This window comes from Gorilla gorilla, chromosome 4 (genome assembly GCF_029281585.2).
Source record: "Gorilla gorilla gorilla isolate KB3781 chromosome 4, NHGRI_mGorGor1-v2.1_pri, whole genome shotgun sequence".
Lineage (NCBI taxonomy): Eukaryota > Metazoa > Chordata > Mammalia > Primates > Hominidae > Gorilla > Gorilla gorilla.
Genome location: NC_073228.2, coordinates 153,136,199 through 153,159,394, shown reverse-complemented (window position 1 = coordinate 153,159,394; position 23,196 = coordinate 153,136,199). Strand labels below are relative to the sequence as shown.

Below are 23,196 nucleotides of genomic sequence, written 5' to 3'. Positions count from 1 at the left end.
AGCCAATGGTGACATGGTTGGGAGGGTGACAGGCTTGCAGTTCCAGCTCCCACAGGACACAGAGGAACTTAAATTTGGCTTCTCAGGGACGGGAAGTCCCCAGCCCCACCAAGAGGACCAGAACTTACTGTGGGAGCTGATGTACTCAGGCGACTTGCCGGGTCCCAGAGGAAGGGCCTCCTCATAGTAGTCCTCAGGGGGAGGCTTGTTGGGGAGCGGTGGAGGCAGGTCGGCCGCCTGCAAGGGGACAAAAAAGAGGGCTAGGGGAGCGGAGCAGGGTGGGGAGAGGGAGGCTGAGGGAGAGGGAGGCAGGAGCTCGCAGAAGGCAGGAGGCAGTGTGAATGTGAAGCCATACCTTTTAATAGAGCCACAGAGCTGGTAAAACTTGAGGGCATATTTATCCAGTGATTCTTACCCCACTTTTTTTAATCATCAGGGTTCCCCTGGAATGTCTGCAAGTTTTGTGGACTGCCAAACAGTAGTAGTCATACTTTTTACTGAGCACATGCAGAATTACCAGAAGCTACTGTGAGTTCTGCACTACTCTGTAACCATGTCTACACACACACGAGGTGCAGTGGGACAAGGAAGCGTGAGGCCTGTTCTTTAGTGAGGCAGGACCACCCGCAGCTGAGTGCTGAGCCACTGGGCCAGGGGAACCGTGGCTTTACAGCTAAGTTCTGCCACGTGTGAGTTGTGGGACATGGGTCATATCACTCATTCTCTCTGAGCCTCAGTTTCCTCATCTGTAAAATGGGGATAACAATTGTGCCAGCCTCATTCAGTTGCTGTCAGCATGTAAAGGACACAGTAAGTTGCTAGTGACTGGTACTGTTGCTGGTGATGATGACAATGAATTATGCAGTTGACAGACAAAGCTTGTTGTGATTATGAGCCCCTTGCTCTAATTCCACGGCCCCAAGGTTGGGCATCATATATCTGGTCCAGTCTTTCATTCTGTAGGCGACAAACTCAGGCTCAGAGAAGAGAAGCGACTCGCCCAAGGCTACACAGCAGAGTCATGGGGGTGGGCAGAGGTCACCCAACTACTGATCCAGAGCTTTTTCCATAGCCCGGCTTATGTTATGCAATCAGAAGTTGGGCTGGTGACGTCCTTCAGGCCTGAGGGCACAGATAAGTTCACCACATTCTCCCTGCTCAGCACAAACACTGTGACTTCCCAGTCAGGAAGGTGGCAAAATAAAGAATAAAAATAAAAATAAATAAGAAAAAAAACACACAGCAAGCACATCACGGGCCATTGAAATGTTCACATGGTGCTGCCTGCGCCCTCACCCACAACCCGAGAGACAACAGGGTCCAGAACCGCCAGGAGGGCACCCAGTGGGAAGGGGAGAGCTTCCCTTGCCTCCTCCAGAGGGACAGAGGCCCTGAGGTGTGGGAACCCAGGCCATGACTCACGTTTCTCAGGCGTGGGCTCTTGACTAGCTCAGGGCTGGCTCCTTTGCTGGGCTCCCCATCATCCTCTGGCATGTCCCGAAGGTCACTCAGGTCACAGTCTACAGAGGGACAGGCCATTGGGCAAAGAAAGCCAAGGATGAGCAGCACAGACCAGGGGAAGAGGGCTGGATTTGGGGTGGGCTCCACCACCCCTCCGTTAGTAACCCTAAGCAAATGACTTTTGACTCTGAAACTCATCTGTACACTGGCGGCAATGATGCCTGCCTTGTCTGTTTTCCAGGATTGTAGAGAGGATCAAATAAAATCATACCTGTTTTGGTACTTTGGAAATCTTTGAGGGTTATGCTATAAAGGCACAGTGTGCTCCCTAAGTCTATGAGTCCCCAAAACTCTCTCACCAAGGCCTGTAGCTTTCTTTCTGTGTTGAACAGAGCTGTCTTCCCTCAGGATAGGGCTAGAATGACAGGTACTCTGCATGCAGCCAGCTCAGCTGCTCCCATGCCCATGGCAGCCACGCAAGCTATCATTTCTGCTGAGCCACTGCATCGCTCAGCCCAGTGTCTCAAGTGGCAATCACCTGGGAGTGGCCGGTGAGGAAACACCCTAATGTGCCATGCCTTCTTTGGACTGCATGGTCATCCCTACCATTCCTCAAGTCTCTGAGCTGAATTCCTATTCCTATGCAGACTTTGATTAGACTTTCAGAGCTGGCAGAGCCCAGAGGGGCCAAGGACTGGCCCAAAGTGACTTAATGATGACTTAATGATGTTAGAGCCAGGCCCAGCCCAGTCGGGGGACCCTTCTGCACACACAGGGAAAGAGGGATGGCTCCGTAGCTGAGGTTGGGAGAGGGTCACTTACCAAATTCTTCAAAGAGGGACTCCACGAAGCTGGGCCCCGAGTGGAGGTCTGCTGTGTTCACATACAGGTAGGAGACCTCCTTTGCTGTGAGGAAGAAGGGGGACATGCCAGCTGTGAAGGAGGAGGGACCAGGTCTCCCCCGTCCCACTCATACTTCTAGCCCACATGGGACACAGTGCTCACTTTGCAAAGCACATTCAAGTCCTAAATTATTTCACTGGTTTTCAAACTTTGTTTTAGTTTTTACACTGTTATTGAGGATCTCTTTCTCCAAGTAAAAGGATGCCCAGAAGCCCAGTATGGAAATAGATTACTGGGGCTGTCAGGCGTATGCTAGGGTGTGTGCATGTCGTGTGTCAGGTGTGGTGGGTGTGTGAGGGGCTGTGTGTGTTGTAGGTCAGTGTGGGGGGTATGTGGGTGTGTGTGTTCTATGTGAGTGTGTGTGTTCTGTGTGTGTGTGGAGGGCAGGGGTGAAGGAGTACAAAGAGCACAGCCAGGGCTGTCGGTGGGGAGGTGGGGCCCCAGTGGACAAGGACACTGGGCAAGAGCTCGCATGGAATGCATTGGACGCTGTGTCCAAGGCTTAGCCTTCCTCCTGCGGCAGCCCCTGGGGGTAGGGGTGGGGCGGAGGGTTCCTGCATGTTCTTGAGTCAGTGAAGGGAGGTTTTGTTGTCCTACATAAGTGGAGCTCCTCCAGGCAGGCTGCTGGCGGCTGACCTGGAAGGGGCTGCAGGCTCTGCAGGATGGAGGCCACGGCCATCTTCTTTTCCAGGGTGGTATCGCTGAGGTACTCGTGGTCCAGGAGGCTGAGCAGCCCGGTGAGCTCTGGGAGCAGCTGCTCCAGCACTGCGGAGGAAGGCAGACGGGCACAGTCACAGCTGCACAGTCACAGCTCTGTGCCTGGGAGCTCGGCCCCCCACCACCTAGAGTTGGGCAGCAGGGGTCAGAGGGCAGGTCCCGGTGTGCAAGCAGACCCGGGGGCTCTCAGCTGTCCCAGACCTGCCACCCAGCTCCCGTGAGAGGGTCCTGCTCAGTTAGTCCTGTGGTGTTTCTCCGGGTCTCCCCACTCTACCTCAGATGGCGTTGGCCCAAGGACTGGACCTCCCTGGGCTCATCTGGCAACCCTGAGCTCAGGCAGCCCCGATCAGAGGCTCTCCGGCCTCCCTCTGTCCCAGATTGCCCTCTGCTTTGCTTGACCAGGGTCCTTTCTCACTGCAGCTCGAAGCTCAGCACAGGTTTCAGGCTGGAGCCCCTGGCCATCCAGGACACAGGCAGGAAAGAGAGCCTTCCTGTCCCATCAGTTCATGTGCTTCAATCTCTGGAACCTTCTGTTTCCGGTGCATTGGCCACAGCCAAACTAAACATTAACCCTCCTCACTCCATGTTATCAGTGCCATTCTTTCTTTCCACGTGACACCAATGCTTCTCAAACTTGAGTGTGTGTAAGAATTACCTGGGGATCCTGTGAAAATGCAAATTCTGATTCAGGAGGTGTGCGGTGGGATCCGAGATTCTGCATTTCTGATCCGCACCAAGCTGCAGCTGATGCTGGTGGTCCTGGACCATCTGAGTTGCAAGATCCTAGAGCACAGAGTCCTTTAAGGACTTCAGTGTGCCAAGACCATGATGTCACTGATGTCTCCCTGTCCTGAAAAGTAACTTGGGACTTGGTTTGCCTTAGAGCCAAAGACCAGCTTCATCACAGTAGTACTGCCCTGCTTTGCAACCCACTAAGCATTAGGCGTGATAACAGAAGCTAACCTGTGCTGAACAATCATTATCAGTTATATTCAGCCCTTTTACATTTTATTGTCTCATTTAAATCGTATATCAAGCATTTTATTATCTTCATTACATGGAGGATGAAACTAAAGCTCCAGGAGGTTAAATACCTTCTCCAGGATCACACAGCCAGCAGAGCCTAGAGTGAAGCTGCTTTCTTCATTCTCTTCTTTTAACCACAGAGATATATTGACTCACAGTATTTTCTTTGTTCCTCCCAACAAGTTTTGAAGTAGGTCCCATGATCACCCCTACCTTTTAGATGAAGACACTAAGGCTCAGAGAAGATAAATAACTTGCTTGGAGTTACACAGAGGCAAGAAGAAAAGCCAGGACTTCACCTCCAGCCATGACTCCTAACTCCATGTGCTGTTCCCCACCCTGGGCCCTCCTGAGGAAACAGGAGACACTGACCCGGAGCTGCAGGGCCTGGAGGTGTAGGAGGAGATACAGCACCTTGCAGAAGAGAACAGGCCCCGGAGCCAGATTACCTGGGTTCAAATTCAGGCCCTATCATTCACTAGCCAATCACTTACCCTATGGGTTCCTCAGTTTCCTCCTGTAAAGGGGGAGGATAATAACAGCACCTGCCTCACAGGGTGGCTGTGAGAATTAATGACACCAGACATGCAAAGGGCCTTGCCCAGCACAGAGTGAATGCTCACCACAAGTCAGCTATTCTTGCTGTCACTGAAGAATTTACTACACTGATCTGTGCTGATCCCTGAGTGTCTGCCTCCCTTGGCAGGCTGCGAGGCTCTAGCAGGCATGGACTGGACTGTGACTCTCTGCTTCCTTATCATCTGGTCTGGGGCCTGCTCAGTGTGGGTGCTCTTCATGTGTCTGACAAGACAGGAATGAACAGATGACCACACTAGGACCTTCTTTTAAATATAAATCTTATGTATAGATAGTGACCCTTGTTAGGAAAACATGATGCTGCAGTCTCTCTGTGGCAAAATCCATCATCACCCCAAACTCGTTGACAATGAGCTGAAGGTTGATGTGGACAGCTCCTATCTCATGTGCACTCTCAGCTGCTGGACACTGAGGGAGGGGCTTTCTGTGCGTGTTTCCATCCAATCTCCAGGGCATGTCTGTGAGCAGTCCTATTGGGATGCTTTTTTTTTCAGAAGATGACGCTGAGGCTGTGGCAGCTATGGGATAGTGGCACAGCTTGAGAGGTAGAGCCGGACTGATTCTAAGTCTGTGTGATCCCTAGGGATCAGAGTGGCACAGCTCTGGGGGGTCACTGCTTGCCTCCAGAGCCCAGGCGAAAGGCGCCTGGAGGTCCTGCTGCCTCCAGGGCCTGGGCCCTGCCATATCACATAAACACAGGTTCTGGATGCATATGTTTCCCTCTTTAAAGCAGGTAATTATTTAAAATCATTTTAGCCAAACTTTAGCTGTTTTCAAGGAAATCTTTTCAAATGGAATAACAAACCTCTCTAGCGCCCTCAACAGACACACTGATACGGCTTGGCTGTGTCCCCACCCAAATCTCACCTTGAATTGTTGCTCCCAGAATCCCCACATATCATGGGAGAGACCCAGTGGGAGGTAACTGAATCATGGAGGTGGTTACCCCTGTGCTGCTGTTCTCGTGATAGTGAGACCTGATGGTTTTATAAGGGGCTTTTCCCCTTTTTTCTTGGCATCTCTCCTTGTTGCCAACATGTGAAGGATGTGTTTGCTTCCCCTTATGACATGATTGTAAGTTTCCTGAGGCCTCCCCAGCCATGATGAATTGTGAGTCAATTAAGCCTCTTTCCTTTATAAATTACCCAGTCTCAGGTATTTATTTATTAGTCTTTATTAGCAGCATGAGAACAGACTAATATATACACTAAATGTTGGTTAACTCAATTCCAAAACATTTACTGAGCACTATGTGTCAGCCTGGCCCCTGGGCGGGGCTTAGAAAAAATGAATAAGAGATTGTTCCAACTGTCCCATTGCGCATTCTCTCTCTGTCTCATACACACAAACATGTGTATTCCCTCATAGGTAATTTACTCACAAGGGAGGCCACGACAGATGCAAGAAGGCAGCCACAGGTGGCCTGGGAGCCCTCCTGTGGCCCTGCAGCCACGACTCACATTCAAAAGCACATGATACCTCTCTGCTCTCCCACAGGATGTTGTGGCTCAGGGGTGCACTGGGCTGTTTATCCCTATACCGGTTATTCTGAAACTTTTTGGTATCAGGGTCTTTTTATACTTTTAAAAATTACTGGGCCAGGCGCTTAATCTCAACATTTTGGGAGGCCGAGGTGGGCGAATCACTTGAGCTCAGTAATTTGAGATCAGACTGGGCAACATGGCGAAATCCCATCTACAAAAGTATACAAAAAATTAGCTGGGAGTGGTGGCATGTGCCTGTAGTCCCAGCTACTCAGGAGACTGGGGTGGGAGGATTGCTTGATCCTGGAAGGAGGAGGTTGCAGTGAGTCGTGACTGTGCCACTGCACTTCAGCCTGGGTAACAGAGCAAAACCCGTTCTTAAAAAAAGTTGTTGAGGACTCCAAATTGCTTTTGTTTTATGTGGGTTGTATCTATCAATATTTATTGCATTAACATTAAAACTGAAAAATCTTTAAAACACAAGAACACAAAGATACTTATCCCACTAGCCTTCAAAGTTACCCCTTCACCACAGGTTGTGCCTGGAAAACTCCACTGTAAGCTTGTAGAGAATGGGAGTGAAAAGGTATATAATGTCTTAGTACTATATAGAAGTTGTCTGGACCTTACCAACCCCCTGAAAACATCTTGGGGACTGCCCCCAGGCAACTCCCTCATCCCTAGCTACACTTTAAAACTTTAAAAACTGCTGCCCCCCGCCCCCTCCAGTGAACGACTAATGATTGCAAAACTTTTTGGGATTTTTAAATCTGTTCCTCCCTCCCTTCCTTCCTTCCCTCCTTCCCCACTTCCCTCCCTTCCTCTCTCTTTCTCTCCATTCTCCCTCCTTTTTCTTTTTTTGTTTTATTTTTCCCTCTCTCCCTTTTTTTGTTTCTTTCTTTCCTTCTGTCTCTCTTTCTTTCTTTTTGCTGTGAGGTTCCAGCAATTTCTTGTTGCTATCAGTAAATGCCTATGGGTGGCAGCTTTCTGGCTTCTAAATGCTCTACTGCTTCTAATTTAAGGTTTGCTATAGTCGTTTCTAAAGTAAGAACAGTTTGGTTCTGCATGAGCGCTCTGCATTTAAAAACCTGAGCTCTCGCACCCAAGCTTTGTAATACCTTTTTTGTTTCCTTCCTGGTCTTTGATGGGATTCTTAACATGGGACCTTGACATCTAAGTGCTCTTCCTTTAACTGAGATTTGATCACCAAAGTTCAAACAGACCAAAGGAGAAGAAAGGGACTGAATGCATCTGAGAGAAGCAGATGGAGAATGAGGGGCTGCCAGTCCTGGTGGGGTTTCTGCGACCTGAACGGATCTGGCAGGCAGCGGGGGCAGAGGGAGGGGAACCATGGGGCAAAGCACAGCTTGCACTGAACCTGCAAGTCTTTCGCTGGAGCTGAGCAGTTACCCTGTGCTGGGCAGTTAATGCACATTATCTCATCTAATCCTCCAGTGCCCTACAAAGGAGGAAATGGAGGCTCAGAGAAGTGAAGTTACTCAGCCAGTAAGCAGTAAAGTCAGGCTTTGAACCCTGGCCTGTCTGACCCCACATCTGAATGCTCCATCAGAAGACTTCAGCCCAGCTCAGTGCAGCAGAGGCTAGGAGGCCAGGCTGGGGCTTGGGGGAGGTGGGCAGATGTGAATACTGGGCTTCCTCTCACAGCCCTCCAGTGGAGGGCTGCGGGCCATGACTTCATGGGGCTCCCGATCTGGGGATACCTTTACCTGTGGGTGGAAACCCTCACCATGAGGCTGAAATTCCTGCGTGAAGGCCCTCTCCCCACTGGGCCTGTTTGAACTTCAGAACTTCAACTGTGAAGATCTCACAGAAAAAAAATAGACCACTGAAAACAAATACCTGAATTAACAGCAGGGATCTCATCCCAGAGAAAACCCGATATACATCACGGATGTAAGAAACCTTTCAGCCAGTGCTGGGCTCTTCCAGAACAATACAGAGCTCACCCTAAGAAGCTAGCTTTCAATCACAGTGAATACAGAAGTCTGATGACAGCTTCATCTTTAATTTTAGAGAATTCAAACCAAAGAGATTTAAAACATTATAGAATTTAAATTGGAGAGGTCATATGGGTATAAGGCATATGAAAAGTGATACCAACAGGACAGTAACCTCAATTTTTAGTAAGAAAAGACTTCTCCAGAGGGATTGTTGGAAATGCACATTCCCAGACCTCCTATCCAGAAAGTCTAATTTGCTAGGCCTGTCCTGGATCCAGGAACTTGCATTTTTACAAGTACTCCAAGTGATTCTGATGGGGGCAGTCCAAGGTTCAACCTCTGCAAAATACTCCACCAGAAAAAATATGCTACAGAGGACATAAGGAATGTGGGAAAACCTCTCCTATTCCTTAAAAAAATATCATTAGTTATCCTCTTCTGAAATAACTGAGAGTCAAGGTGGGAATAGGAGCCCCTGAGGATTACAAATAGCTGGAGCATGGAGTCTTGCTTAGAATAGTGCAGTGGCTAGGGCTCTGGGGTCGGACCCATGTATATTGGGATTCTTGCACTGCCACTTCTGAGCTGTGCAATGATGGGCACATTAGAAATTTTGAGCCCTGGTTTTATCACAGGCAAAATGAGAATAATAGGATCCCAACCGCATAGGGTTGGAAAACTAGGTAAGGTTATGCTTGTGAAGCACTTTGCATGGCACCATGCTTCGAACAAACATTCACTAAATGATAGCCATATTGCATGTTGTTTGGTCATTGTTGTTATTTTCTAATACTTTCCACAACTATGGAGACTCCACAGTATTGATCAGATAGCATTAGGAACAGATTTGCTATAGTTCTAATAGGCTCCAGGAGGACAGGGTCTGTGTTTCAATCAGTACACAGTAGATGCCCAATGAACATTTACTCAATGAATACAATATTTTGATGGCCTAGTCTAATCCTCTTATATTAAACATGTAGCAAGTGAGTGTCCAAGAGGTTATTTAACTTAGTTATGGTCACACAACCAGTTGGGGGAAAAAGTATTTTGTGTTAAGTTCACACAATACTAACACAAAGCTTGATGTTTAAGATAAGTCATGAAAGAGTGACTAAAAGCACAGGCTTGGACAATTTGGGCTCCCCTCCCAGCTCTGTCATTTTCTAGCTGTGGGCCTCTGGGGGAAATTTCTAAACTTTCCTAAGCTTCTGATTCTTCATCTGCAAACAGTGGGGGTGATCACAGTAGCTGCTTCACAAGGTCATGGTGAAGATGAAATGAACTGATGTGTATGGTGCTCAGGCACTCGATGGCTGCTCTCTTCACTCATCTGTGATCGCCCCATGGAGTTTCAGGGGAAGTGGTAGGCACAAAGGAGGATGGTACAGGGACAAGAGGGCATGGTGGGACTCTGCAAGCCTCATCCTGTGAACTATTCATGGCTCTGGCCCTGACACTGAGCTTGGGATGGCTGTGGCACAAGGAGCTGGCGAAGCCCCTTCCCTCAGAGTGCTCACATTCCAAGGACCCCCTCCATGCAAGGTGAGGAGACAATATCTTCTAGACAGAGGGGTAGTAACGCAACCCAGGAATCCTGGGTCCTTGCTGTCCCCGGTCAGGAAAAATTTTGTTCCCAATTCCTAAGCTGCCCCCATCTCCTGTCTTTGCTCTTGGCAGACTCGGGCATGAGGACAGAACTGTCTTTATGTCTCCGGTTTATTTAGAACCACGAATAAATTCCATCTATCTTGCTTGGTTTAGTTGAGTCTTAGGGAGGTACAGTGAATTCCAATGATGAGAAAAAGATACAACAGGAAGAAAGGGACTAATCATTGTTTATAAGTTTTCAATCTTTTAAGTGAGACAGGGGCTCAGAAACCCAAGATGAAGGATAATTATTCTCTGGGTTGCAAAAAAGTTTTTCAAATAAATTTAGAAACCTATTTAAAATATATCTAAGATTAGGCTGTTAAGTGCTTATTGTTCCTGGTGAGTGCCCAACTAAGAGTAAGATCACTTTTCTATCTTCTCCTCACTCCTCCCCACATGACTGAAATCAAAATAAGATGTTAGATAGCAGAAATTAAGCTACCAATAAGAAGTACTACCACTTGCTACCTGGTTCACATCCCTGATGCAGCCTGAGTGAAAAGCAAGAGGTATTTATCACAACCAGAAAGGACACTAGCGCTCAGAAGGTCAGATTTATTTAGAGATCGCAAAGATAATGAGTTCATAACAAAAGACAAGTGAGTAATTAAATTTCAGCAAGTCACAAGAATAATAAACCCTGTATTGGCTCCTATCAAACTAGGCCCAGTGCTGGGCACTTGGACCCATGATCTCATTCCTGTGTACCTTTCAGACTCTGGAGCGTACAAAAATGCTTGGAAACAGCTTGCAAATTACAAATTCATTAAATGCAAAGCCGTAGGAAAATATACAACTTCTCTTTTCCCCACCTCACTATTTGACCAGCCTCTTTACAGAGATCACAAAGATAACTTATCCTTCTTTGTTTTCAAAGTCAGAGTAAATGCAACTAGCACCATTTAAAAATGGAAAAAGACCACTGTGAGACTGTGGTTTTATGAAGGGCCTACAATTTTTCTTTTGATTTACTCAAATTTCCTTTCTTATGCAAAGGAAAATGACCCAATTTCCATCTCATAAAGGCTCCTGTTCTGGAGAAAGAACCAGTGCCTTACTTTGAACATTTCTGATCATGATTTTAGAGTTAACTTTCTGCATACTGTGTTAACATATCAGTGGGGTATGACCCACTGTACCAGTGGTGAGGCAAGTTGCCCTGGAAAGAAAAGCAGTATGCTGATCAGATGTGAGCTCAGTGCTTGGGTAGGGTAAAGGAAAGGAAGAGCAGCCTTTTCTGTGACTTTCAAACCCTGCAGGCTTTTCTCTTCTTTCTTTCTTTTTTTTTTTTTTTTGAGACGGAGTCATGCTCTGTTGCCCGGCTGGAGTGCAGTGGCGCGATCTCAGCTCACTACAACCTCCGCCTCCTGGGTTCAAGTGATTCTCCTGCCTCAGCCTCCGAGTAGCTGGGACTACAGGTGTGCGCCACCATGCCCAACTAAGTTTTGTATTTTTAGTAGAGATGGGGTTTCACCATGTTGGCCAGGATGGTGTCGATCTCTTGACCTTATGATCTGCCCACCTCAGCCTCCCAAAGTGTTGGGATTACAGGCGTGAGGCACCCTGTAGGCTTTTCCAGAGACACCTCCTTCCAGGCTGTCCTCACGCTCTGTTCCTCAGCCTCTCAACTCAGGGACTTTGAAGAGCTGTTCTTTTTGCCTATCAGAACTCCCTTCCGCTGCCAGCCAGTAACAACCTCTTTAGCTCTCTACTCAATCCTGACTTCCTCAGGGATACCTTCCTTGTCCTCTTCACTGCACCTACTCCCCCCATTTTATGCCATGGTAGCATCAAGTATCTCTCCCTGTGGCACTTCACATGGCAAGATTTTGTATTTACTTATGTATTTTTTGATGATGGTCACTTTCCCCAACTTAAGCCTGAGCTCCTTGAGTGCAGGAACATTGCCAGCTTTGGCTAGCGCCAAACATAGGGCAAATGTTTAAGTATACATGGAACAATAAATTCTTGGAGCAAACTTTATTTTCTTTTAAGAGTTGATAAAGTCTAACGGCTAGTTAATGTGATTTTAAAACCATGTCTGGCCTTATAGTGGCTCAGTATAGTAAAGAGATGCTTGAAAAAAAGAAAAAAAAAATCAGGCAACAAAAAGTACCCCCAGCATGTAAAAGGAAGCAAAAGACCAATTTTTCACTTGGCTAGGCTCCCAAATGCTCTATTTTGTTCAACTTATATCCCTCACATGAATACGGCTGCCAATTGATTTAGTGATGCACATTTTGTAGTTGGTGGATTTTAATTCTAACATATACATTCAGAAATAATGATAACAGATATTGAGCAACCTAAACCACCTGAGTTTAATTCCTGTTCCCCAATTTCCAAACTGTGTACCTCTGGGGCACTCCTGTAACTACCTGTGCCTCATGTACACCATCAGTAACGTGAGCATATCTACCTCACCAGCGGGAACAGGCCCCGACACATGTGAATGTGCCTGGAACAGAGTCTGGCACATAGTAAGCTCTCAGTAAATGTTAGCTATCTCCATTACTCTTCCATTACTACTATAAGATGTATTCTGCTTTAAGTGATTTACATGTATTATTTATATAAATTAAGTCTTATTTTTGGGGGACGGAGGCTCTGTTGCCCAGGCTGGAGTGCAGTGGCACAATTTCAGCTCACTGCAACCTCCGCCTCCCGGGTTCAAGCAATTCTCCTGCCTCAGCCTCCCGAGTAGCTTGGACTATAGGCGTGGGCCACCACGCTCGGCTGATTTTTTGTATTTTTAGTAGAGAAGGTGTTTCACCATGTTAGCCAGGATGGTCTCGATCTCCTGACCTTGTCATCCACCCGCCTCGGCCTCCCAAAGTGCTGGGATTACAGGCGTAAGCCACTGCACCCGGCCCATAAATTAAGTCTTACAATAAGGTGGATTACCCCCACTTACACATGTGGAAACTGAGGATGCTAGAATGAGAATACTGGAGGATCTAGTTGTTATGTCTCCCCCAGTTTTCCTTCAGGATGCTTTTTCTGTCTGTGTCCAGCTCTGGGTTTACTCCGCAGAGAGGTCACCAGCTCCTCAGGTGAGGCTGGCAGAACTGCCCTTCACTTCCTGGGTTGAGAAATCTCTCCTTCCCCTGCCCACAGACTCTTCCAAGTTGTCGCAAATCTACCCAGCTGGGGCTATCAGGACATCTCCCTTCCTTCCTCTGAATTTACAAGCACTTGTCTGAGTCCAAGTGAAGGCCAAACAGTGGGCAGAATGTAGAAGGAGACAGCACTGGTTGGACTCGCATTGTTTATCACTAAGACAAACACTTCCTGTTGTCCCAGCTTGGATAGGGAAGCCCACTGTACATGCGGGCTGGAAAAGAATGACAAAGGGGCAGAAAAAAAAAACCCAGCTGCAAAGCCAATGCCTCCGTCTTAGTACTTTCCAAGAGTTAAATATAGCCCCTGTGTGAGGGACGGCAGGGGCAGTGAGGTCACCTTGGAAGACTTTTGTGTGTGTTAATTACAGCGATTGCAGGAAACTGAATATCCTTTTATGCTTAAGAGAATGGTACAAATTTGACTCCACAGGATAGAAACACAAAAGCATTCATAAGAAGGGAGAAGGCAAAAAATAGTGGGAAGAATTTGGGACTTGGAGGACTTGGTTTGGGCTCTAACTCCTCCCATTTGCCAGTATGTAATTTTGGATGAGTTATTTAACCCCCTCAGAATCATCTTCCTCTTCTGTAAGAAGGGGCTTAGAAAGCCCATGCACAGGTTTGTGTGAGGGGGAAATGAGGAATGGCTGGGAAAAGGCTGGTAAATCGTAGGGATTATTGTTAGAGATGGTAGAGCACCATTCTTTGACGCACTGTTATTTCAGGAAGACAGGGTGGTCATGGAGAGTTTCTGGGAGCCACTCTTCCCAGGAGTCAGGCTAGGGTGACAGGCTCAGGGAGGCCCCACATCCTCAATGGCCTTATTCGCATCAGCTCTGCCCAGGTTCCTGTCCTCCACCAGGAGGGCTGTCACTTGGGGCATTTTGTTTCTCAGCTCTGGGCCTCCAGGGAAGCCACAACTTCTTCTCCCCAAGGCATTTCCAGACCACGCAGGAGGGGGTAGGGGAAGGCCACCCGCTTCTGAGGAAACAGCTTTTGGCTGTGGGACTGGGCTCTCCCAGAATTGTTCCTTTGTCTGCGGATTCCTCCCTGTTGAGCTCACAAAGGAAATGGGTCCAGGAGGAAGTGGAAAGCTGTGACACACACGCGCACTCCTCACACAAGATGGCAGCTGTTTCCGCATCCAGCGTCCTGCACCGCCTCCTTCACCAATGGCGTGGGGAAGCAGAGTAGTCCCAGGGAGTAATCTGGGATGCCTGATGGTAAAAGCAGGTAGTATTTTCAAGTGCTAAAGTGATGTTCCAGATGTTGTGTTAAGCATTTTGCATGGATTACCTCACTTACTCCTCATAATGACCCTGTGAGGTAGGTTCTGTTTTTGCCTGCGTTTACACATGAGCCAAGTGAGGCTCAGAGAGGCACTGTCATTTGTCTAAAGGCACACAGTTGGCAGGTTAAGATTCAAACCTAGACCTCACTCCAGAGCCTAAGCTTTCAATCGCAGCACTAGCGTACCTTCTGGCCTTCTTTTCATAGGTGTCTCCTACCTGCAAAGCTTGCTGGAACCAGCAGTGAGCTCCTCTGACCATTCCCCAACTGATGTTCATTCACCAGGTCGGATGTCTGGCCTGAGGCCTAGGTGAGGCTGGGGATTTCTGCTTTTGAGACGTCTGAGTTTGGGGACCCATCTCACCAACCTCCCCGGGCTGACAGCAAAGCCTCTGACTAGGGGTATGTGGATTATATAATCAATAATAATAAAGCTATCTAATAATAACAGCCAACATGTATTGAACACTTCCTACATGATGGGTACTGTGCCTTACACTTTTACTTCTTTTAAAAAATAGGACCTCATGGCCGGGTGAGGTGGCTCACTCCTGTAATCCCAGCACTTTGGGAGGCTGAGGTGGGCAGATCACTTGAGGTCAGGTGTTTGAGACCAGCCTGGCTAACATGTACTAAAAATACGAAAAAAAAACAAAAAAACAAAAAACCCTCATGTCTGTAGTCCCAGCTACTCAGGAGGCTGAGGCAGGAGAATCACTTGAACCCAGAAGGTGGAGGCTGCAGTGAGCCAAGATCGCACCCCTGCACTCCAGCCTGGGTGACAGTGTGAGATTCCATCTCAAATAAATTAATAAATAAAAATAAATAAAAATAGAACCTCAGGTGGACAAAAATTAATCCTAATCCTTGCTTCATGAGATACTCTCATTATAGGCTCATGCATGCCATATTTTTATTTAGTTATTTATTTATGTAGTTATTTTTGATAATGGAGTAAGCACACACAAACTTACCATTCAAAGCAAAAGCCAGGATCTTGACAGTATCTTACATCTAACTTTATGATCCCGCCCTCCTGCCTCCCCTGCCCAATCTCACTATCATCCTGAATGCTGTGTTCACCATGTCCTTGCTTTCCCCTCTATATAGTTTTAGCACAACCAGATGTACTCCTGAAAATATTATTTTAAATTTTTAGTTTAAAAATTTATTAAAAGAATATACAGTGCTATAGGTACTCTTTTGTGACTTTTTTCTTTAATATTATGCTGCTAAGATTTATCCATATTGCTGCTTGTCATCGTGTTCATTCATTTTGACTGTTACATGCTATTCCATTGTAGGAATATTCTCTGTGCCTAACACTCAGTGCCTTTACCTCATTTGCTCTTTGCAGCAACCCTATATGGTGGGAACTCTTATCCCAGTTTTACTGACAGGAAACTGAGGCCTAGCAAGGTTAAACTTGCCAGAGGCCATAGGAGCCAGGGTTGGAAACTTTCCACCTCCCACAGTGCACTGTCTTTTGGTGCTCTGGAGAAAACACAGGCATTGGAGCCAGAATCTCAGGGCTCAAGCCCCAGCTCCACACTTACTGGTTGTGTGACCTTGGGCAAGTCGCTGTGTGTCTCTGAGCCTCAATTTCCTCAACATCAAAGTGGGGTGATCATAACTGCCCTCCCTACCTCCACAGGCCTGTTGTGAGACTCAAGGCTGATGATGCTGGTGAGAAGCAGGAGCACCCTGTGTACTGAAATTTTATAAATCAGTAAATTGTGATTAATATAAATGTGCCATCCTCTTACCTCCCACTTCCAATCAAACAACGGAACTCATTTGGAATTCAGAAGAGACTGAATAGCACCTCATTCAGAAAAGCAAAGCATTAGGTGGACAATCGGCTTGCAGAAAACTCAGTGTGATCAAGGAATCAGAAAATCATCAGCAGATGCCACGGGCTACACTAATAGGAGTATGTGGTTGGCTTTGTTCTAGTCAATAGAGTTTAAAAAATTATTTTTTACTATTTCTGACCTATTTGCAATATCTGAGACCCTACCCTGGTGCTGTTTGTTTGTGGCATTTCCTCTGCATAATCTGTTCTCCAACTGCTACCTCCTGGTAGCTGTGTGACATTGGGCAAGTGACTTCTCTGTGTCTGTTTCCACATCTGCAAAATTTGGATAATAATAATACTTATTCCTCACAGGGCTGTTGTGAGGATCCAGTGAGGTGTTACATAAAGTGCTTAGAGAAGTCCCTGATGCATGCCAAGCTGACGATATGATTATTATCTAAAATCTCCCCCACACCCCAGAAAGTGCTCGCTTATCCCCTGAGAGTTGGTTTAGATGCCACTTCCTCCGGGAGGCTGATCCAGCCTTCCTGGACAGGTGAGATTCCCCTGTTCTATGCGCCAGAGTAGATGACTTGTTCAATGTCCACTGTGAATCGATGATGCCTGACTTCATATCTGCCCAGTGTTCAGCACAGTAATGGGTACACAGCAGGTGCACTGGGGAGGGGCTAAGTGACAACCTGGAATTCACAGAAAGGACCACAGACTAGGGAGGCTCCATGAATCCTGCCTCTGACAAATGTCTCCAAGAACAGAAGGGCTCTTGGGGAGTGGGAGAAGAGAAGGGGTGGAGCAGATGTGCTACCTGGGGAGCTGGGGCCTTGGGGAGCAGACATGGATCAGGAGTGACAGTTCCAAGACCACAATATTAGGTTTGGTGTATAGAAGAACTTTCCAGCAATCTGAACTAAGAGAGGCAGATAGGTATCCCTTTCAAGAGGGATGGAGCCCAGGTGGGATAGTCCCTCGTCAGGAAGGCTAGGGAGGAGTCAGTACAGTAGGTAGCTGTGGCATTGTGAACCCAGGTGAGATGTATCCAACATCAAACCTGGGATTTGGCTTCCCTCACCCAGGCAGGTTTCATCATTTCACCAAGCCTGTTTTCTCAATGTAAGACAGAGATAATAACAGTGCTTACCTCAAAGGGTTGTGGCAAGAAGAAAGGGAGACAAAGTATGAAGACTGTATGCATCATGCCAGGTACATATGAATCATGCTTGTAAGGGTTCATTATGATTACTAATGTTGCTGCGGTTGTCAGTGATGAAAGGAAATCACCCAGGGCCTAGATTAGATATTCTAGGTGGGAGGCTGGAAGCTGAGCTCAGATGGCCACTCTGACTATCTGCCCAGGTAGGAAGTCTTCCCTCCTTTCCTTCCCTCTTACCTGTAGAAACTTTTCAGTGTTAAACCTGGATTTGGTTCTGGGCCAGGCCCCCATGAACCTGCCCCACAGGAATCCACCCCTGAATAGGCTCTAGGAGACCCCGGGGTGATTCCTGCCTCCATCATTGGGGTTGAGGATCCAAGAAAACGTTGATCAAAAGTCATGGAAATGGATGTTTTGAGTTTTGAAATGCCCCAAATATCTCTCTGCTTCTGCATTAGACTAACAATTGTGTACAATTAACCCTAACTCAAAGTGGAGAGTTTAAAGTTTTATGTATCTCTGCTTTTAAACATCAAGGTGAGTTGGTCTTACAGTCTGCTGCTCACCTGAGATATTTGCCCTACCTCCTAACTGGCCACCTCTTTCCAATCTCTCCCTTTCCATTCTAATGTGAGCTCACTGCTGGCTTTAATAATTTCCCCAAATTGCAACACATCATAATCTCTTCCTGCTCACAACTCATCCACTGCTCCCCAGGGCCCAGAACACCAGTTTTCCTTTGTGACACAGATGATGAAAGATCCTCACGTGCCCCATGCACTCCCTGTGGCTTATCCCCAACGTCTCCATAATCCCATCCCTTCCCAGGATGGGCAGGCAAGGAGGGAGAGTGAAAGTGTCAGAGATAACCTGGATTACTTTCTAACTTATTAAGAAAGGCAGTCATTTCTAAACCTGAATTTTAGGCATTTGCTTTCTTTTTTCAAAAAGTTGACTGCTTCTTATGTGCTGAGTGCTTTCACTATATGAATCCAATGATCCCTCATCGTAGATAGGAGACTGTTATCTCCATTTTCAGTTGAAGAGACAAACTCAGGGGGTTAAACAAAAGGAGTAGAGCCAGGATTCAAACCCCAGGCAACTTGACACCACGGCCAGAGCCCTCAGTTGTCGTACTCTCCTTTCTCTATTATTAGTTACAGATTGCAAGCCGCACAACCTCTAAGGACTGGGACACACCCAGTAAGCGACTGGGAGAATATATCCCTACTCTTTGGAAGGACATGGAGGCCCCATGTCACCTCCATCTGCTCTTTTGGGCTCTCGGCATGCTGCCCCGCTTTGCTTTCTGAGCATGCTTCTGGGCTCTTCTTTCCATGATTTTCTCCATCTGGAATGCCATCTCTACAGGGCTCCTGGCTAGGAAGTGTCCCTTGAAACTTCTGGTCCTTTATATATTCTCTTTGATGGACAGTGACTAGATATGACCTCATGTTCCAGGCATCAGTGACCAAGTTTCACTTTCTCTGCCACACTGGGAGATTCAGGGACCCTGAGCTTCCTCTGTGGAACCTCTGAGAGCTGCAACTGGTTGCTGGCTGGAGGTGAGGAAAGGCCATCAGGCTCTCTGGCTTCCTGGCACACTCCCAGGAGATCAGTTTCTTTTTGGTCCAAGTGGAGCTAAAAAAAAAATCCCCCTTGGTTTTGCATCAGCAGGATCTGCTTTCAGCAAACCCTTCAACAAGAACGGGCAGGAAGAGTAAATATTTATTCTACAAATGAATAAATCTGGTTCCATCTTCAAAAGAAAACCTTAGTATAAATTATCATAATTTCTCCATTCTAAGATGCCACTGATTTGAAGATATTTTCATATTGAACAACAGCTTTTTGAAAAAAAAAGAGAACAAAATGAATAAATTAAGATGTCAATTGTAAGGTATGTTCTGAGTTTTTTTTAAAAAAAATCTTTGTATCAATGAAATAAAAATACATATGATTTAATTTAATTTTTATTTTCTTCTTTTGGCTTCGGTGCTGTCAGAAAAAAAAATTCTCCAAAACTTTGACTAGGCCATGGTGAAACATGGGCAGATATCAACAATGTGTCCCGGCCAAGTGCCACCACTGAACCTAGGTGGGCTCCAGGTCAGCAAGGGCACTTCCTGGTCATCCGTGCACTAATGGCAGCCCTGAGGCCCTGCAAAGCCAATGGACAGGCTTTCTCCCCAGCAGAAATATGTCCGTGTTCTGCTGATACCTGGTAACCACGTCAGTGACATGTGGAAAGCCAAATGGGAACCTGTGAGGTGACGGTAGGCAAGCCACTACTCCTTGTACCTGTTTCTCCAGTTGTAGAATAAATGAGATAGGATTAGGTAAGTGGTTTCCTAATGCTCTTCTGATGAAGCCTATGGGATCTGCATAGCTTCCTTAGGTGCTGCCCCGGTGGTAAGAGGGATGGAATGGGCTGTGCTCAGTGTTCTCATTCCCACTTCACCCATAGCAGCTCTGTTGCTTAAGATTTTGTTTGCAAAAGGTTTCTGAGGCCAAAAGTAGTTTGAAAAACACTGGTAAATGGCATTCTGGGGTCTTCCAAACACTACTTTTGAATACACACTCTCGTATGGTTTAAGGACAGTGCTTCATTCCTTGGTTTGGACACACCCTCAGAATCCTTCTCACCACAGTGCTCCAGGGAGACACTCCCAATCTCTCTATAGCCTAATCCAGGGGTTGGCCAACTTTTTCGGTAAAGGACAAGATACTACATATTTTAGGCTTTGTTGGCCTCTGTTTCAACTACCCAACTCTGTCCTTATAGTGAGAAAGTAGCCCTAGACAATATATAATGAACAGGTGTGGCTGTGTTCCAAGAAAACTTTTTTTACAAAGACAGGTAGCAGGCCAGATTTTGCCCTTGGACTGAGGTCTGCTGGTCCCTGCACTATAATACTTCAACCTTAATGGTGAAGGAACTGAAGCCCAATGGGGGAATTCAAGGAACTTGGTTAGGATCCTTATCTCCCGGCAGTGAATTGCTTCCACCATACTACACTACTCATTTAGCTGTGACTCTTGCCCTAAGTTGAACTGCAGGCATCTGGGGACTACATGGTTGAGGGAATGGCGCCTGGAAAAGGCACGTGTTCCATTTCTCTCTCTCAGGAGATCAGTTTTCCTCTAGGTTCTTAGAGGGCTATAAAAAGCCCCCAAGCTTGCCTCCTGTGAGCCGTGCTGTCCATCAATTCCCCAGAACTGGTATGACTGCAATGTGGTGCCACATTCTGCCCCCACCGCAGCCTGACAGCTGTGTCAGGGAGAAGAATCACGCCAGGCCAGCTCTACACCTTCACTCCCTACTTGGGGCAAGGCTGGGATTCCCCGAATGGAATTTTAGATGGAGGATAGACCCCGGCTGGGCCCTCCCGGCTCAGCCTCCTTTGTTAATTCCGGGATAATGAGAGCTTCATGAATGCTGAATACCAGAACTCCGAGGGCCACAGTGGGAAGAGTGTGAAGGATAAGAAATAAAACCTCAGGCAGGCTGCCCGGCTATACCCCTTCATCGACAAAGGATGCTCCCTAGAATTATTCAGACCTCCTTTTCCTCGTCTTCTCGGCACCCTCCTTGTCCCCACTTAGAAATCTTTACCTAGTCAGCCCATCTTAACTAGCAAGTCCCTCGTATATCTAACCTGGGGATAACCCTCCAACATTCATGGAGAAGCAGCGGAGAGCAATGGTAAAGAACTCAGGTATGGAGGTGAGTTGGGCTGCATAAATAGGCCTTTCAAAGCCTCAGTTTCTTCATGTATAAAATGGGAATATGACAGTATCTATTGAGTCATGGTGGGCTTTCAGCAATAAGTACACTTGACTGTAACTATTAAGCATTTGCTGTGTGTTAGACACTGGGAATATGGCACAAAAGATACTCCTAGGCCTCAGGACTCATACACACATAAAACAGATATTTCAACAAGTGTGGTGAAAACTTCCAAAGGCCCAGTCTGAGGAGGGTGGTGGTAACCCAAAGTCAGGAGAGACCTAGAGGTGGATGTGGCAGGGAGATGACGCTGAGCTGCATCTTTCAGGAAGGGGGAAGAGCAGAGTCATCTGTTTGAACCTTAGTTATTGCATCTGTCCAATGGGGAGAATGTCTCTGCTATCTACTTCATAGGGCCATCACCAGGGTCAAGAGATGCGACAGAAAAGAAACTCAGGACTGGAAGGGTCTCCAGAAAAAAGAATTTAGTGGGTCAATTCTCTGTCTGATGAGTCCCCCATTACACAGGTTCCTTCTTGCCCATAGCAACCCCCCCACCGTGAACGGCTGCTAAGTGACAGCGTGTATGATCACATGGGCAGGGGTTGCCCAGCCTCTGCACAAAAGCACTCTGTGGATGATGTGCAATGTCCCTGAAGCTAAGCTGAAATGAAGATAATTGGTGAATGTCAAAGTGCTTCTAAAAGTTAAAAAAAGGTATGTTCTCATAACACGGAAGTGAGCGGCTGAGCCAGGGCTTGGATGTGGGTGTTCTGCTTCCATGTCCAGATCCATTTCCATTCTGGCACTCTGTGCTGGGATATTTATTGGAGGCTGGAGTTCACATCACCTGGGAGTCCATGGTGGAGGGCAGGGGAGGGAAGGGGAAGGAGAAGCCAAGATAAACACAATGCATCTCCGAAGGTCCATTTTGTACAAAGATATTTTGAGAGGGTGATAGAAGGGGTTAGATATATTATGGATTCTAACAAAAAATGTGCATGGCTTTTTAAAGATAAAATGAGACATTTCATGCTTTCAGAGGTTGCTTTGGGTAACAGACCCAGACCCTAGAGTCTCATTCAGTTGAAAAGTGTGAAAGACAGAACTAGAAGCAGGTGTTTGAGCAAGGTCAAGGGTCAAGATAAAAGCAGTGCATGAAAACAGTAATTATCACCCTTGTGTGAACATCAGAATCACCTGGGGGATGTGCCAAAAAAAAAAAAAAAAAAAAAAGCAGATTCCCAAACCTCTGACCCACTGATCAAATCTTTGTGGGTGTATTTTCAGTAGGCTCCACAGGGGGTGATTCTGAGCCCAGCTGGATTTGAGAACCACTGCTTTAGATAAATAGGGAGTGGTCCTTAAGGCAGGCTGGAGAAGGCAAGAGCAGAAACAGGAAGCTCCTATCCGAGGCAACAGGATACAGAAGCCATCCAAGATATATTTCCCAATAATAGTCAACAGGATTTGGGATTTGACTGTATAAAGGATGAAGGCAAAGGAAATGATGGATAATGATGAAGTCTACATTTCTGTCCCTAAAGTGAGAATCATTGACGTGGAGAATCCTGGAGTTAAAAGTGGCCATATCTAACTCCTCCTCCGTGAATTGTGTACTCTCACTTTCATTTATTCATCATCTCAACAGACATTTATTGAGCACCTACTATGCATCAAGCATTACACTAGGTCCTGGGGGAAGGGCAGAGAGCAAGGAGAGAAGAGCCCTGCCCCAACAGAGCTCATATGAACAGCTAATTCAAGCCCACAGTGAACTGTGATTGAGAAGCGCAGGGTGCTCTGAACATCTACAACAGGCATGTATCTTGGGAGATTGGGAAACATTGCCTTGAGGAAGTCATATTTCAGCAGTGAGCTAAGGAAGAGCAAGGGTGAACCAGGTGAAGGCACAAAATATTCAAAGCTGCAAGGAGCAGGGTCAGTGTGAGAAGAGCCCAGGGCAAGAGGTAGGTGGGGGTCCAAAGTGAGCTGGCAAAGTGTGCAGAGGGCAGACAGGGCAGACCTGAGGCACCACAAGGACAGTAGCTGATGTTTTATAAACAATGAGAAACCACTGAAGGGTTTAAGCATAATCAGACCAGTAGCTGTAAATAACTGTCCTTAATTGCATCAGGCGGTCTCCCCAAATTCCATCCTTAAGCATAGATAATTCATAAGTCCTATTAAAAGCTATAATATACTGTACATTTTAAAAAAGAATGCTTTAGGTTGAAACATACACTCCTAGAAGTCTTGTTCTCTACAGTGTGCAAAAGGGTC

General features: G+C 46.8%; 1 protein-coding gene across 1 annotated transcript in view; it reads right to left on the bottom strand.

The window, feature by feature from the left end:
* The window catches only part of AFAP1L1 (actin filament associated protein 1 like 1), a 69,718-nt gene that overhangs the window by 38,905 nt on the left and 7,617 nt on the right, over positions 1 to 23,196 (bottom strand). The window contains exons 2-5 of the mRNA XM_004042786.5: positions 3,001 to 3,129; positions 2,284 to 2,367; positions 1,423 to 1,520; positions 129 to 237 (exon numbers count right to left, since the gene is read on the bottom strand). Of these exons, the coding sequence (XP_004042834.4) occupies positions 129 to 237; positions 1,423 to 1,520; positions 2,284 to 2,367; positions 3,001 to 3,129 (420 nt within the window). The remainder of the gene's footprint in view (positions 1 to 128; positions 238 to 1,422; positions 1,521 to 2,283; positions 2,368 to 3,000; positions 3,130 to 23,196) is intronic.